The 14,890-nt window shown below is 37.1% G+C and overlaps 1 protein-coding gene across 6 annotated transcripts in view; it reads left to right on the top strand.

Moving 5' to 3' along the window:
• The window catches only part of poc5 (POC5 centriolar protein), a 38,213-nt gene extending 23,569 nt beyond the window's left edge, over window positions 1-14,644 (top strand). For 4 of the 6 annotated variants that reach the window (XM_008102932.3, XM_062972338.1, XM_016990903.2 and 1 more), the window contains 8 exons: window positions 598-774; window positions 2,637-2,753; window positions 3,617-3,796; window positions 5,136-5,298; window positions 10,743-10,915; window positions 11,237-11,350; window positions 11,727-11,900; window positions 14,187-14,644. In XM_008102932.3, the coding sequence (XP_008101139.2) occupies window positions 598-774; window positions 2,637-2,753; window positions 3,617-3,796; window positions 5,136-5,298; window positions 10,743-10,915; window positions 11,237-11,350; window positions 11,727-11,900; window positions 14,187-14,327 (1,239 nt within the window). In that variant the 3' untranslated portion in view covers window positions 14,328-14,644. The remainder of the gene's footprint in view (window positions 1-597; window positions 775-2,636; window positions 2,754-3,616; window positions 3,797-5,135; window positions 5,299-10,742; window positions 10,916-11,236; window positions 11,351-11,726; window positions 11,901-14,186) is intronic. The other 2 variants (XM_062972339.1, XM_016990902.2) reach the window with 2 other exon arrangements.
• The last annotated feature ends 246 nt before the right edge of the window (window positions 14,645-14,890 follow it).

Raw genomic sequence — 14,890 nt, 5'->3', positions numbered from 1 at the left:
TAGTTTAAAGAATGTTGTAGTAAGGCAGTTATTTAAATATCATGCACCAGAGAGCACCATGTGTTGAAGCCAGAATGTGTGTCGGTTTATATTCCTTTTGCATAAAATTGCTGCCACAAAACTGCCAAAAGGAAGACGTTTTGTGCTATCCTTCTGTTTCAGCTTGTAAAAGCAAATTAATGCAACATTAATGATCTATAAACATATTTGTGGTAGAAAGTGTTCCTACCCCTATAAATCTAAAGGTACATTTCAAATTCAAATACAGAACTATGTTAGACTAGAGTGGTATGCAAAAGGATCTTGTATCATCTTTGCGATCAAGAGACAGAAATTGCTTTTGTATAAGCAAACTTAAGTCTACTTCATCAGATAGATAAAGTTACGTGCCTAGAAATAGACATTTATAACTACAAATGAGCAGGTTGTGTGGATATCAATAGACATGCAAAACTTGTGTTGAGGAGATGACAAGTTCTATTTTAACAATGGTCATTGAGGGACAAAGCAGGAGGAAAGATGTGCATTTAAAATTCATTGTGTATTTTAATGAACTTGGTATGTTTCTTCAATAAACCTATGTATTGAATTTTTCAGACCAATGTTCTTACTGAACTGAGAAAATGGAAGCTTCATTTTATTGAACATCACACACTTGAAATGAGACAAGAAAAAGAAAAACATGCAGCTCATGTGAAACAATTGATGAATCAGATGGAGAACTTGAAGGAGCTACTACATACATACGAGATTTCAATAGGGAGGAAGGATGAAGTAATAATTTCTGCTAATCTATTGTTATAAGTCCTAGAAAGCAAACATTGTCTTTATTATTTTGTAACAAAAACTATCTTAGCAGCAAGCTGCTACTGTCTTAATAAATACAAAGAAGGGAATATAGCTGTGATTGGAAAATTGGAGGCTTCTGCAGCCTAGGAATTACTATACATTTTCTTACTACCTACTTATACTGTCATTGTTGTTTTCCTCCTCATAAATCAATGGGAAGCTGAGGTTAGGTGTGAAATCTGCCGTGAAAGAGAACTGTGGGAAGTATATTAGTGGCCTGTCCGTCAGAATTGAAGACTGTGTTGGACTCCATTTAATAACAACCTAGATTAGGTGAATGGGAGTTGGTGTCCAATGTTGAGAGGAATACAGATTCCCCATTCAAGTCCATGTGTGCATTTGAACTAACCTATTAAAACTTAATTACCGTATATACTCGAGTATAAGCCGACCCGAATATAAGCCGAGGCACCTAATTTTACCACAAAAAACTGGGAAAACTTATTGACTCGAGTATAAGCCGAGTATAAGCAGCTACTGGTAAATTTCAAAAATAAAATTAGATACCAATAAAATTACATTAATTGAGGCATCAGTGGGTTAAATGTTTTGAATATTTACTGTATTTCAAAGAAAAACAGTAAACTAACTCTATAAATGGAAAAGCAACAATAACTTTATAATCATCATCATCAACAACAACAGCAGCTTAATTTGTACCCTGCCCTATCTATCTCCCCCTGGGGAACTCAGGCCAGCTTCCAACATAGTAACAGGCAAACATATAATGCCTACATAAACAATGCAGAGCTAGATATAGATATCATTATATATGCTAATTTCACATGTGTATTTCCCCCTGAAACCTTTGCAAATCCTCTCTCTATGTGAATTTCCTCCTGCAATATTTGTAAGCCCCATTTATCAATGTTTATATCTATCTAGACATCCGTGTGTGTGTGTGCGCGCGCTCATGCATTTTCCCTCTGCACTTGCAAACATGTGAGGGTAAAATTCATATAAAATTCATATATAAAATTAATGTATACTTATAGGAACAGATATACAGTACATGGAAATCTCTATCTATATTTACATAGGATTTGCAAAGACCTGTAAACATATGAGGGGAAAATTCATATAATAATGTATTTGTAGGGGGAACATCTATATAAATATTTAGAAGCTTTGGGGCATGCATTTACCCAAGGAAGAAATGCAAGCAAAGCCCCCCTAAAAACAACGTCGTCCTCTTTTCTCCTGCCCTTTCCCACCTCTTTTCTTTCTCCCTTTTTCAAACTCTAAAAGTAGCCAGAAAAGGCTTTTTAAAACTTCTCTCCCTCTCCCAAAAAACCCCACCCCATTTTTGTTTACTTAGGAATAAAAAGAAATACACACTTTCTGTTGCTCTCTTTTCCCTCCTTCCCTCCCTTTGGACTCAAATGTTTTTACAGTAGTAGTAGTAGTAGTAGTAGTAATAGTAATAGTAATGAATTGTGCAAATTTGCAAGAATATCCTTTTTCCTTCCCCTTCTACCCATGCAATCTGGCTTGCAAGTGTTTCTCTCACATTCTCCTTTCGCTTTTGAAAACATTCGCTTCTTGTCTCTGTCTCTCTCGCTCAAAAAAATAAGATAACCAGCTTGGGAGGAGAAGCGAAGAAGGGAGGTTTTGGAAAAGAAAACATACTGTGGCCTCCAGGCTCCGCTGCTGGCTTGACCTTGACCCGAATATAAGCCGGGGGAGGCTTTTTCAGCTCATAAATAAGGGCTGAAAAACTCGGCTTATCTTCAAGTATATACGGTACTCTGTAGCTTCTAACATCTGTGTATTTTTCTTTTGTTTAGATAATTGCCAATTTGACACATGCAGTTGAGAAACAGAAGGACAGGATAGAGCTCATGAAGAAATTTGCAAAGTGGCGTCTTCAGCATTCTATAGGCAGACAAGAAGCTAAACAGGAGGTACATATTTGGGTTGAATTTCAGAAGATTGAAACCATTGCTGAATCTGTCAAGAAAGAGTCAGTTACATTATCATTATGTTTATGTTTATTTATACCTTGCCTTTTCTCTCCACAAAGAAGACTCAAAGCTGCTTTTACACACAAGAGCATGTTTGTTTGTTTAAATTGAACAATCCAGAAATTTTCAATTTAGGGTTATTACAAAAGGATGCCCTGATTTCAGAAATTCATGGTAAATGTTTTAGTGAACACACACATACGAAACCTACATGAATGTGAAGGGGAAATCTTCAAGTTTTTTTCCCCATACTCTTATGCGCTGCCCAGAAGGGGTAATTTTACAAGCAACCACCAGGCAACGTAGCTCGTCTGGCAGTGCAAAATGCAACCCAACAGGAGAAGGAATTCTGCATCCTGCAGTTTCAAAGCACTAAGCCCGCAATTACCGTGCAGCGGGCTTTTAGAATGTGCTATCAGAAAGTGGCACCAGATGGACAGATGATTAAATGGTGGTTCGCGTGGCTGGAGGCAAGGAGCTGCAGCTTGGGAGGAAGGGTGAGCTAGTGCCATAACTCCCCAGTTTGGCTGCCCATTTGTATCTACGAGTTGTTCGTAAATTGCATGTTCATAACCTGGGGACTGCCTGTACACGTAAAACCTCCATAGATCCATATCTTTTGGTTGTTTTGACACTATGCACCAGCCCATCACTGTGATACGGACTACACAACTCTATATTGTTCAGGATTGATAGAATGTTGATATGGTATAAATTGCAGCAAATATGAGAGATAAGAGCCTAATTGGCTTCTCTTAAGCATGTTGGAAACTCATACCCCATCTATTCATCCATAATTTCAGGTATATACAAATAGGTTGGCTGATCGCTTGTATGAAATGGGCTTGTTGAAGAAAGCATGGATGATCTGGCGCTCTCAAATTCATACAAAATGGAAAGAAACTATGGAAAGGGCCTGTCAATCAAGTGCAGAATCTGTTCGTGTTGAACTGTCTAATGACTATGAAACTAAACTTCAAGAGGTACCAAAGTTTCTAAACTTTTTTTCTACTAAATGTTTTGAAAGACTGTTCTTTTTCAATTGGAGTATTAAATATCTGTCTCATACACTAAAAGATATTTACTTGTGGGGCTACTGTTTTCTAATAGCATGGTGGCCAATAAGAATTGGTCATTGCACTTGGATTTCATTAGGGTTGCTTTAAATATAAATTAACCTGCCAGGGACTGTAGACTATGTTTTTCAAAAGAAGTCAATGATAAACACCCCTTGAATATTCCTTGCCTAAGAAAACACTCTCAAATCCATAGGATAGCTGTAAATTGACCAGCAACTTACACACTTTTGATTTTTGAAAAAGATGAGCAGGTGAAATTAAGAAATTTCATTACTGAGAAAAATAAAAGTAATTTTTTAAAAAAATCAAATAATTAAGGAAATATTTAAATAATCATTATGAAAATGAAAGTACAGCCCCTCCATATTAATGGATTGATTATTCACGGATTTGATTATTTGTTGATTATTGTATTTGCTACCTCTTTTGCTGCTATCATATACATGACCCAAAAAATTGTACCATACTGGGGGACCTAGAACTACTTAGTAAGAATGGTTTTTTCCAGTTGCATACAGCATTTGTGATTTTTATTTATATTGGTTTTTTCCACTTTCCTGGGGTCCTTATGCCCATAACTCCTTACAAATGTGAAGGCACTGCTGTATCGGTGAGCTGTGTGGATTTGTCCACCATCAAAACATGTAAACATAGAGATTATAAAAGAAGTGCAGACTACTGAAATCTGTAAGAGTGGGTGTTACCAGAAAATTTAAGGAAATAGCAAGAAAGTCTATAGCTGACAAAGAAAATGCAAAACACGTGTAGGAAAATTGATTCATGTGTGGCTAGGGAGCATAGTTGAGTAGGAGGAAAAACACAAAAATGAGGATTAATTCAAGTAGGACTATGTCCTATGAATCTAATCTTATCCCCGTAGAAGGTGACAACTTTTGACTTCTCCCTTCAGTTGTACTGTCTAATCAGTCTCTGAAAACATAGGTTATCAAATACATGAGAAAATTAGTTAAAATCATTATATATAAGTCTGGTCCATATTGTAGTATACTTCTTGCAATTTGGTGCATAGTTTATTTGGAGTCCAAGTACACTTAATTTTGTACACTGTAATTTCCAAGCAGGAATCAACTGATTTTCTATGTGGGTGAACAAACATGTAGTTACTGTACCTGTAAAATGCAGAATGCATTTACCGTCTATCTTTTCTCAAACAGTTAAGGGAAATGCAAATACAAATGTGCTAAATAATGAATGCTTATTAGAAATATTATCTTCTTGCTAGTCGAATACTGCGCTGGAACAGGCAAGAGCTGAGATCATAGATTTGCAGAACAAAAGGCAAGATTATGAAGATGCTATGAAGAAGGCTTTCATGCGTGGTGTCTGTGCACTGAATCTGGAAGCAATGACAGTATTTCAAGGCAAAGAATTCAAATTTGACCATGGTTAGTATTACAGTGAAGGAAACATCAATGAAGATGGTGTATGTTGTAATGGTTTGAGTGTTGGACTAGGACGCTGGAAGACCAGGGTCTGAATCGCCGCTTGGCCATGAAAACCCCATGAGTGACTCTAGCCAAGTCACTCTCTCTCAGCCTCAGAGGAAGGTAAAGGGAAACCCCTTCAGAACAAATTCTGCTAAGAAAGCCCTGTGCTAGCTATGTTTTCATCCAAAATGACTTCAAGCACACTACAATAATTATCAATGAATTGTCTGTAATTTTCTTCCCTTCAGGTTTTCAGAAAGTGTTATGGACATTAGAGGATCCTCATTCTATCCAATTGGCAAATATAACAAAAGTACATTTTCCTCATTCAGATTTGCTATAAGAGGGCCCTGAAAACAATAAGTGATTAGAGAAGCCTCTGATAGAAGCTTTTTGTGTGTATCGGATTGAGATGTAAAGATGTAAACCAAGAGTAGGTGGACACAAAGGAATGTGTGACCTGTGTATAACCCTCCCCTCCCGACAACAACAAGAAGAACATCTTTGCAGCACCCAGAACCGCCCTCTGGCGGGAATTTTCCTCCACAAAAATAGTTTCTGCCTTCTTGAAATGTATGTACCACAGAGAAGTTACTCTAATTTTATTTCTAACTTCTCAAATGATTGATTCATTGGGATATAATAATTTTAAAATACATTACTAGCATTAAATAGGCTCTGCAACCAAATTGTTAATGTATGTTAAAATTATTAGAATCAATACTTTGAAAGAATATAAATCTTTTGGAACAACACAAAGTCACAGTTTTTTGTAGCAAATACATTTCAAGAAGACATGTTTTTAAATTGATAGTGAAGGTTAGATAGTGATGTTAGCAATATGAGCATGGGATTACAACTCTAAAGATAAGGGTTCAGTTCCCAGCTCAGCCACAAAAAACCAGAATGACCCTGTGCAAGTCACATACTCTCAATCCCATAAAAATACATGACAAAGTATACAACAATAGGTCCTGTTGCTAATGAACTGTCTTATCCTGTTAGTATGGATACAAAAATCAACTGTTTCCAGGCCCTTTTATTATATGCTGTTATCCCATCTTGACTCTCATCTTTTCCTGTTTTGCCATTGCACCTGTAATTGACGAATAGCAGAAGTTTTTACACTTGGAAAAATCCAGACCTTCAGACTAGGCTGCTGATTTTTATAAGTTGATTTCCCCTGGTTAACTAAGAATTAAAATGAAAGACAGGGCATATATCAGCCCACACTTTTTGGTAATCCTAACTTTGATTCTAAATATTAAGCTTTTTTTACAGTACAGGCAGCCCCCAAGTTACAAGCATCCATCTTACAATGAATTGTAAGATCTACCCCAAGGAAGAGAAATTTTATCCTGAAAGAGTTATCATGGGGAAAGGTTGTGTTCACTGAATCTTTGTCACAATCCTTGTTTCCACAACAAGCCATTTTTTTTTCAAAATCCAATTATTAGAGGGACAGAAAGTGAGGTGAAATCTTCTGAACAAGGGCACAGACAGCAAGACAGGAATTTTAACCCTTCCCTAGGCTATCCAAAGCCCCCCCTCTCTCTATATATATATATACAGTAGAGTCTCACTTATCCAACATAAACGGGCCGGCAGAACGTTGGATAAGCGAATATGTTGGATAATAAGGAGGGATTAAGGAAAAGCCTATTAAACATCAAATTAGGTTATGATTTTACAAATTAAGCACCAAAACATCATGTTATACAACAAATTTGACAGAAAAAGTAGTTCAATACGCAGTAATGTTATGTAGTAATTACTATATTTACAAATTTAACACCAAAATATCAGGATGTATTGAAATCATTGACTACAAAAATGCGTTGGATAATCCAGAACGTTGGATAAGCGAGTGTTGGATAAGTGAGACTCTACTGTATATATATATATATATATATATAGAGAGAGAGAGAGAGAGAGAGTTACATTTAAAAAAGTACCTTTTCTGACTTACATACAAATTAAACTTAAGAACAAACCTTAAGAACTTCACTGCTGTTGCTGTTATTATGACAATCCTTGCTGTTTAGTTTCCTTATACATGTGAAGCTACACTTAGTATTTCCTATTCTAAATGGCCCTCTAACAAGAAGAGACTTGTTTTTAAGACTCCATGATGTACTTTACCACAAGATGGCACTACAGCCCTGTTGAAAGCAAGGATTACAGGACTAACTGGAAAACATGTTTATCCTTTCTTTTTGAGATTAGTGTTTATTCATATACTGTATTATGACATTCATACAGTAGTTTTTCCTGCTTGGCTCTATACATATGTGTGAATCAACTGTGGGCGAAAGATACGTCAAGAAATTAAGGATCTATTTGCCAGGCTTGAGCTAATGATTGAAAAGGAGGGGTCTTTAATCTTTAGTCTAGATTTTGCAAAAAATATCAGAAAGCTAAGGTTCCTTGAAATGTTTTTCGTGGATGTGATTTGGATCTCAAGCCCTAGGTTTGAGGCAATATAAGGGAGTGAGGACCTAAAAAATGTTTCCAGGAAGGAATGGCAGGTTCATGCCTATCAAGTAAAACACATGAGTTTTGTCTTTTTATTCATTCATTTGATATCCTTTCTCCAATATGGGGTCTTAGGCAGTATATAATATAAGTTAAACAAATTGCAGCTTAAAGCGATAATGCAAAAGGTGGGGGGAAATGAAAAAAGCAATCATATTAGAAATATTAAACATCAGTTTAAAGGTAATAATGATTATAAAATGCAGCACATCCCAGTTAAAGGACCTTGTGTAGCATACAGTTAACAATCAAAACGTTGGGTTAACAAAAAGTTATTTGCCTGTTGAAGAAAAAAGAGCAAAAAGGGGGCCAGTCTAGTCTAGGAGCAGCAAAAAAGAAGGCTCTCTCCCGTATCTCAGCAAGCATGCCTCTGCTAATGGTGGCACCAAAAGAAAGCCCTCCATTGAGGAAAAACCAGAAATACTGCAAAACTGTGCCCTCAAGTTTCACCCCAGAGGTGCAGCTCAGAAGGATACAAGAGTCAATGGCATGGAAAGCCACAGAGAGGTCTTTATATCTCTTAATACTTCCATTTTCAGAAGTTTAGATACTGTGTTGTCAAAGGCTTTCATGGCCGGGATCACAAGGTTGTTGTATGTTTGTATGTATGGCCATGTTCCAGAAGTATTCTCTCCTGATGTTTCGCCCACATCTATGGCAGGCACTGCTGATGGATTATTTGATCCTTTCTGGTTCTTCTAGAAATTAGCCTAGCTTAAAAATAGAGGTTCAAACCCCAGGAGCGGCGTGAGCAGCCGCTGTTAGCTCCAGCTCCTGCCAACCTAGCAGTTCAAAAACATGCCAATGTGAGTAGATCAATAGGTACCACTCCGGTGGGAAGGTAATGGCGCTCCATGCAGTCATGCTGGCCACATGACCTTGGAGTTGTCTACGGACGACGCCGGCTCTTCGGCTTAGAAATGGAGATGAGCACCAACCCCCAGAGTCAGACATGACTGGACTTAACATCAAGTGAAAACCTTTACCTTTACCTTAAAAATATATAGCTGCCTTTACACAAATGTGTTTGAGGATTGCAGTCTTATACTCTGCATTGTATAGTGCTCTTTGACTCCATTAAACAATTCTACACATACTTTATTGCACTCAATGAATGCTGCCTCCCTTTCCTAAAGTTGTTTTTAGTGAAGAATGGCACTTCTCTATGAATTTATATATTGTCCTTTTTCTAAAGTTGTCCCAAAAACCACAAAAATCCTACTGATAGAAATGAAGAAAATCTAATTATCACCCCAGATTCAAGATTATAACAGACGTATTTAAAGTTTACTAGGGGGAAAAAATCATAGAACAAATGGTCAGGTTTAATGAGATAGGAGTACAGCTGGATATCACACTTGAAAAGACCTAACTGCTAACCAAGATGTAATAAGACACAGACCATGGCTTACACAATTTTGTCCCTTTAACTCTGGTCTCTGTCTTTCCACATATGTAATTTTAGTTGCAAACTACTCTGGAATTTTCTAAGTTTATCTATATATATATATATATGTAATGTGCATTTTCCCCATGGAATAAACAACAAAACCACTGAACCAAATTGCACACCAAATTTGGCCACAAGACATAGTCATCCAATCTATGTATTTCAATCAAAATAACCTAGAAAAATAAAAACCAAATTACAGAGCCATTCTCTACCTCTTGGGTGCCAGTTAGAAGGGTAGGCCCCACCTCCTTTAGGTCTCGCTCACTTTGTGTCCTAGCAACTGCCTCAGCCACAATGGCTGAGGGTTCACTTAGGCCTCTTCCACACTGCCTATAAAATACAGATTATCTGATTTGAACTGGGTTATATGGCAGTGTAGATTCAAGGCCCTTCCACACAGGTATATAACCCAAAAGGCCAAGGCAGATAATCCACAGTATCTACTTTGAACTGGATTATCTTGAGTCCACACTGCCATATAATCCAGTTCAATGTGGATTTTTTACAGTTGTGTAGAAGGGGCCTCATATAATCCAGTTCAAAGCAAATAATATAAGATTATAAATATAATATATAAAAATTACTGTGATATAATAAAACAGAACAATATAATCTCTAAAATTGGGACAATAAATAACCACACTCTGAAAACAGGGGAATTCCAGATAGGAAACCATCAGGGCCAGCTAACACCTCCCAACAAAGAATTCCCCCAGGGAGGAAACTGAGGAGGGAGAAAAGTAGTGTGTATTATCAGAGTCGTTGTTGTTGTGTTGCTGTGAACCATGAAAATGAACACAATCTGGTTCCAAGTATTAAAAAACCTCTAAAATAAGAACAGTAAATAAAAAACAACACTCTGAAAACAGGGCAATTCCAGACATGAAACAATCAGGCGCAGCTAAAGATTCCCCCAGAGAGAAAGCAGCCAGGCTTTGAAGCTGAAAGGCCATTACATGCTAATAATTCTGGCTAATTGCAGCATTCATATTTGCCTCCAACACACAATAAAGGAACAACCAGAAATATTGTATATTCACAAGCTGTAGGAAATACTGTAACATATGCTAACTACCACCAATTCCTCAATACTTTATTTCCCATACCACCACACTTTGCCATAGCAACGTGTGGCTGGGCACAGCTAGTATACATACACTCACACACACACACACACACACATATATACAAATATTACTAACAGTGTGATTGTTTATATAGATACTTTGTATTAAATAAATGGAAATATTGCTCCTACATTCTTTGTGCGTGTCTAAACAAGGAAATACAAGTTGCACAGTATTCTATTTTAAAATATTCATATTTTTAATTGAGTTCAACATACATAATATGAGGCTGATTTAATTATTAACTGCTCTACAATCACAATAGTTTGTTTGTTTGTTTATGGTAGTTGAACTGTCAGATAAGAGAGGAGAACCCAGTGCTGGCAATGGTGGTTCTACACCAAAGCTTCCTCCATCTCACTTTGATCCACCTTTACCACCAAACACCCCACCGCCACCACCTCGACCACCTCCTCCACCTCCAACAGCAGCTCCGGGTATTGCTCTCACAGAAGATTTGGTAAGTTAAAAAGCATTGCAAATTATCCTGATCAGGAGCATGCTCCCGGTTCCGATGAGTCTTAAATCTCTGTGAAGTGGAGCAAAAGAGATTGGGAATGCTGCAGAATGCTAGATGAATGTTAATGACATTTGTCATGCTGGCTTAAGTAGGATGGGCCAATCATACCACATAGTGCTGGCATTGCTGTAATATTGCTCCTGCCAATCAAGGTAATGTTTTATTTCATAGTCTAGAATTAGGAAATGGGTGATGCTCAGATACTTAGTTCAGATACTTAATTTAAATCTAAATATTGCAAACTTGTCCCATTGCTTGCAGTTCCCTTCTCACCAGAGCCATGCAGTGACCTCTCAAACCAGACTAGACTCCGGTGCTGCATTAATAGCTCCAAGTTCTGCTGCCGCATCAGGCATTCCTTCCATTACAAAAGCGGTAATGATCCAGAGTATATTTTTCTTTTTCCAGTAAAGTCTATGGTGGTAGACCCCTGCTACTTTTCTTGCACACTTTGGTAATAGGATATGTGCATTCTTATCCATGTGTTTATAGTGAGAGATACTTAGTGAACACTTGTGTGTTCATTTTAGTATTTCAATGGAAATACTACATCTTTGTCAGGGTTCACATCTTGGGGGTTTAAGGGAGCATCTGCAACCCAAGCATTGAATCTTCTATACTTAAAAATTCTGTGGGCAAAAGTAGGGTATAATCGCACATGGAATAATTATAAATAATTGATAAATTGACTTTTGAAAAGCAGACTTTGACAATTCATATGTAATTAAAATCTGTATTATGATGGTTGTAGCCCCTGACTCGGGTTGTAACGGCACATCAGAAGGCTGGAAGGACGATCACAGCTAGAATCACTGGCCGATCTGATTTTGCATCAAAGAATCGAATCTTCAGTAGCTTAGATGTGATTGGGGTGTCTCCTCCCATGAATTCTGTTATTGTGGAAAAACATCATCCAGTCACTCAAGTAAGTCAAATAACATTTGAGTATTGTTTGCTTTTCTCTTTTATTTAGTGCATTGTAGTTTTTGACAGAAAAATAAGTTCAAAGGCAAAACCTCTACTAGATGTCTCACTGGCTTTGTTTCTGATACAGTAGTATGGTATTTACCAAGAGATACTCAAGCAGTATTAAAGTATAGGACCAATTCCAATAAAACATTTTCTACGCACTCAGGGTGCATCTACACTGTAGAATTAATGCAGGTTAATACCCGTTTTAACAAAAAGTGAATGTCTTAAAATGATTTAAATAATACCCAAATCTTAATGCAATTGAGAACCTGAGGCAACACTTGAAATCTGCTTCCTGACAGAGCAGGAGCAATTTCGCCAAGAAGTATGAGCAAAAATCACAGGATCCAGATGTGTGGTAGTAGAAATGTAGCCAAGAGGCACAGCTGTAATGCTGCCAAAGGCACTTCTACTCAGTATTGATTCAGTGAATATGTAGTAAACAGTGCTAGTTTGATTTTATTTCCATTTTTAAATCAAAATATTTTGCATCTTGTATCTTGTATAAAACCCATATTCAAAACAACAGAAAGTGTGAAAATTGAGGCAGTGAGGGGGGAGGGAGATGAATTCTGAATTGTAAATCATATCAGTCCCTCAACACCTAAGGAGAGTTTAGCATACCATTCGTCATATGATGTTCCCCAATTGTGGGCACGCATGCTCTTCCTCTCCTTATATTTCAAGACAATGTACAAACTGGATGACTTTAAGGTCAACTATTTGGGCTGTCTCTGCCCCAGCCTGTTTTTTTTTTCTTTTCTTTTCTTTCTTTCTTTCAATCAATGTATCAGATGATCCTGAAAGCTTACACACAGTTCTGTGATTTTTGGGGGGTGGTTCTAACAAAAGCATTACCACAACTTTTTCCCCCCTATGATCACCTCTGATTCCTGTGTGGAATGTTAATTGTTAAATGGAAAGAACTGAATTGGTTTAATTGAATCCTGTAGTGTCTGAGGGGAAAGTGTGACTGGCCAACTGTTATGGAACAGGACCATGCAGGTTGTCCCAAGGGTCTGACCCAGTCTAAGGTAAATTCCAGTGGAAAAGTCAAGACACAGGTGGTTGCTAGCATGGTCTCAAACTCGCAGTAAATTTCCACTTTCCTTGCTATTTTGGTTGGTAGTGTATTAATGTATTGTCTCTGTGTCAATTTTTTACACTAGAACTAGCAGAGAATTAGACAACTTTTTAAAAAATCTGAACTGCTTTCTCTTTTTGACTGCTATGCCTGTACCCACACTGACATGGTGCTATTGCCTTTTATTGTAATCCACCCCAAGTGATGCATAAATATGAAAAGGATGGGGTAGAAACCTATGCATAGGTAGGAAGAAAGTGAATAGGATTACTTTCTGTTCTGGTTCTTACCCTAGAGAGAGCATGAGGCATTTTACAGCTACAGAAACTTGGAACATTTTGAAAATTCTGGACATCAAATGCTTTATTGCCTTAGTTCAGTGGTTCTCAACCTAGGGTCCCCAGATGTTTTTAGCCTACAACTCCTGGAAATCCCAGCCAATTTACGAGCTGTTAGGATTTCTGGGAGTTGAAGGCCAAAAACATCTGGGGATCCACAGATTGAGAACCACTGCCTTAGTTGATATTACTGTTGTAGAAATCAAAAGTGATTAGAAGTTCTTTATTTCTATTAGAACTACTGTATGTTTTTTCTTCCCCCTACTTCAGTATATCTAGATGCCACTTGGATTCATGTTTTTCCGGCTGTCATTTTCCTTTAACTGCAGTTATAACAAAGGTCACCCAATGCTTTTTGAAAGCAGTGCTTCTTGTCAGTCACTGTATACATGTTGAGCTAAAGTGGACAAGTCTAGGCAGGATCAAAGGCAGTAAAAACAGAGTTGACAATAGCATTGTGCTTCTTTCCTGAAGACAAGTTGTCAAGCTGCTTGACTGAATACAAAGCAAGAGGAGTATGTTCCTTTTTCTGCCAAAGTCTTCACTTTTCTTTAAGTGGATAACAAGAGTGTGTAAAACACATAGCCAGAGGAAATTCGCCCTGATAAAAGTATGTTTTGCTTTAGAGTAAGAACTCAAGAGCTTTTAATCCTCTTGACAACTAGCTGGTGAACTGCTACAAAGATTAAATACAACAATCTTAAAAGTGTTTTCCAGGAAGTTTCTGACCAGTTTTGCCTGTTGTTTTTACCTTTCATATTGTAGTCTATGAGATATGACAGCATATAAATAACTTCTTCTTGCTTGTGTATTTCAGCAAACTATTTCTCAAGCTACTGCTGCTAAATATCCTCGAACTGTGTTTTCTAATGGTATCAGCCCGAGACCTTCAGGACACAGCAGGAAGACTCACGCCCAAACCCATAGTAACATCCACTCAATAAAAGTTGTTGAATAGCTATGAAGGCTAAAATGCTCATATTTCAGCTTAACCACATGGGAAGAATTTTCCAGGTTATAGTTCAAAATCTTTCTCCAATGTTTGCCAATTGATAAATCAAGTCCTCAAGGATGCATCATGTTTTTTTTTCCTTTCAGCAATAACATTGGAGATGTAAAAAAATTTCAAGACATACAAAGTAAGCCACTCAAGTTGGTGCAATGTAGTTCTGTATAACTTCAAATAAGGTATACTTGAAATTCTTATTTTCCTAACATATTTTATTAAATATGATTATTTAATTTAATGTTTTTAATAAAAAAGAATGAACTAAACTTCTTGTGTTCTAATAAGCATGAATGTTCCTGCTGTATAAGCATTGATAGTGGCTCCTTCGAAACTTGATTTTAAAATGAAACCTCAACTGTTGACATAGCAATTACTTGAAATGCAGATATAAGGTTGCCTTCCTCATAATGTTTCTTTACCCATTTTGAAAAGAAGAACACTGCAAAGAAATTGGACCAAATACAGTATGAAAGAGTTTTCTTGTCTTCAGAAGTATTAACTTATGTAATGCC

This window comes from Anolis carolinensis, chromosome 2 (assembly GCF_035594765.1).
Source record: "Anolis carolinensis isolate JA03-04 chromosome 2, rAnoCar3.1.pri, whole genome shotgun sequence".
NCBI classification, from domain to species: Eukaryota; Metazoa; Chordata; class Lepidosauria; order Squamata; family Dactyloidae; genus Anolis; species Anolis carolinensis.
This window is presented reverse-complemented; position numbering and strand designations above follow the sequence as displayed.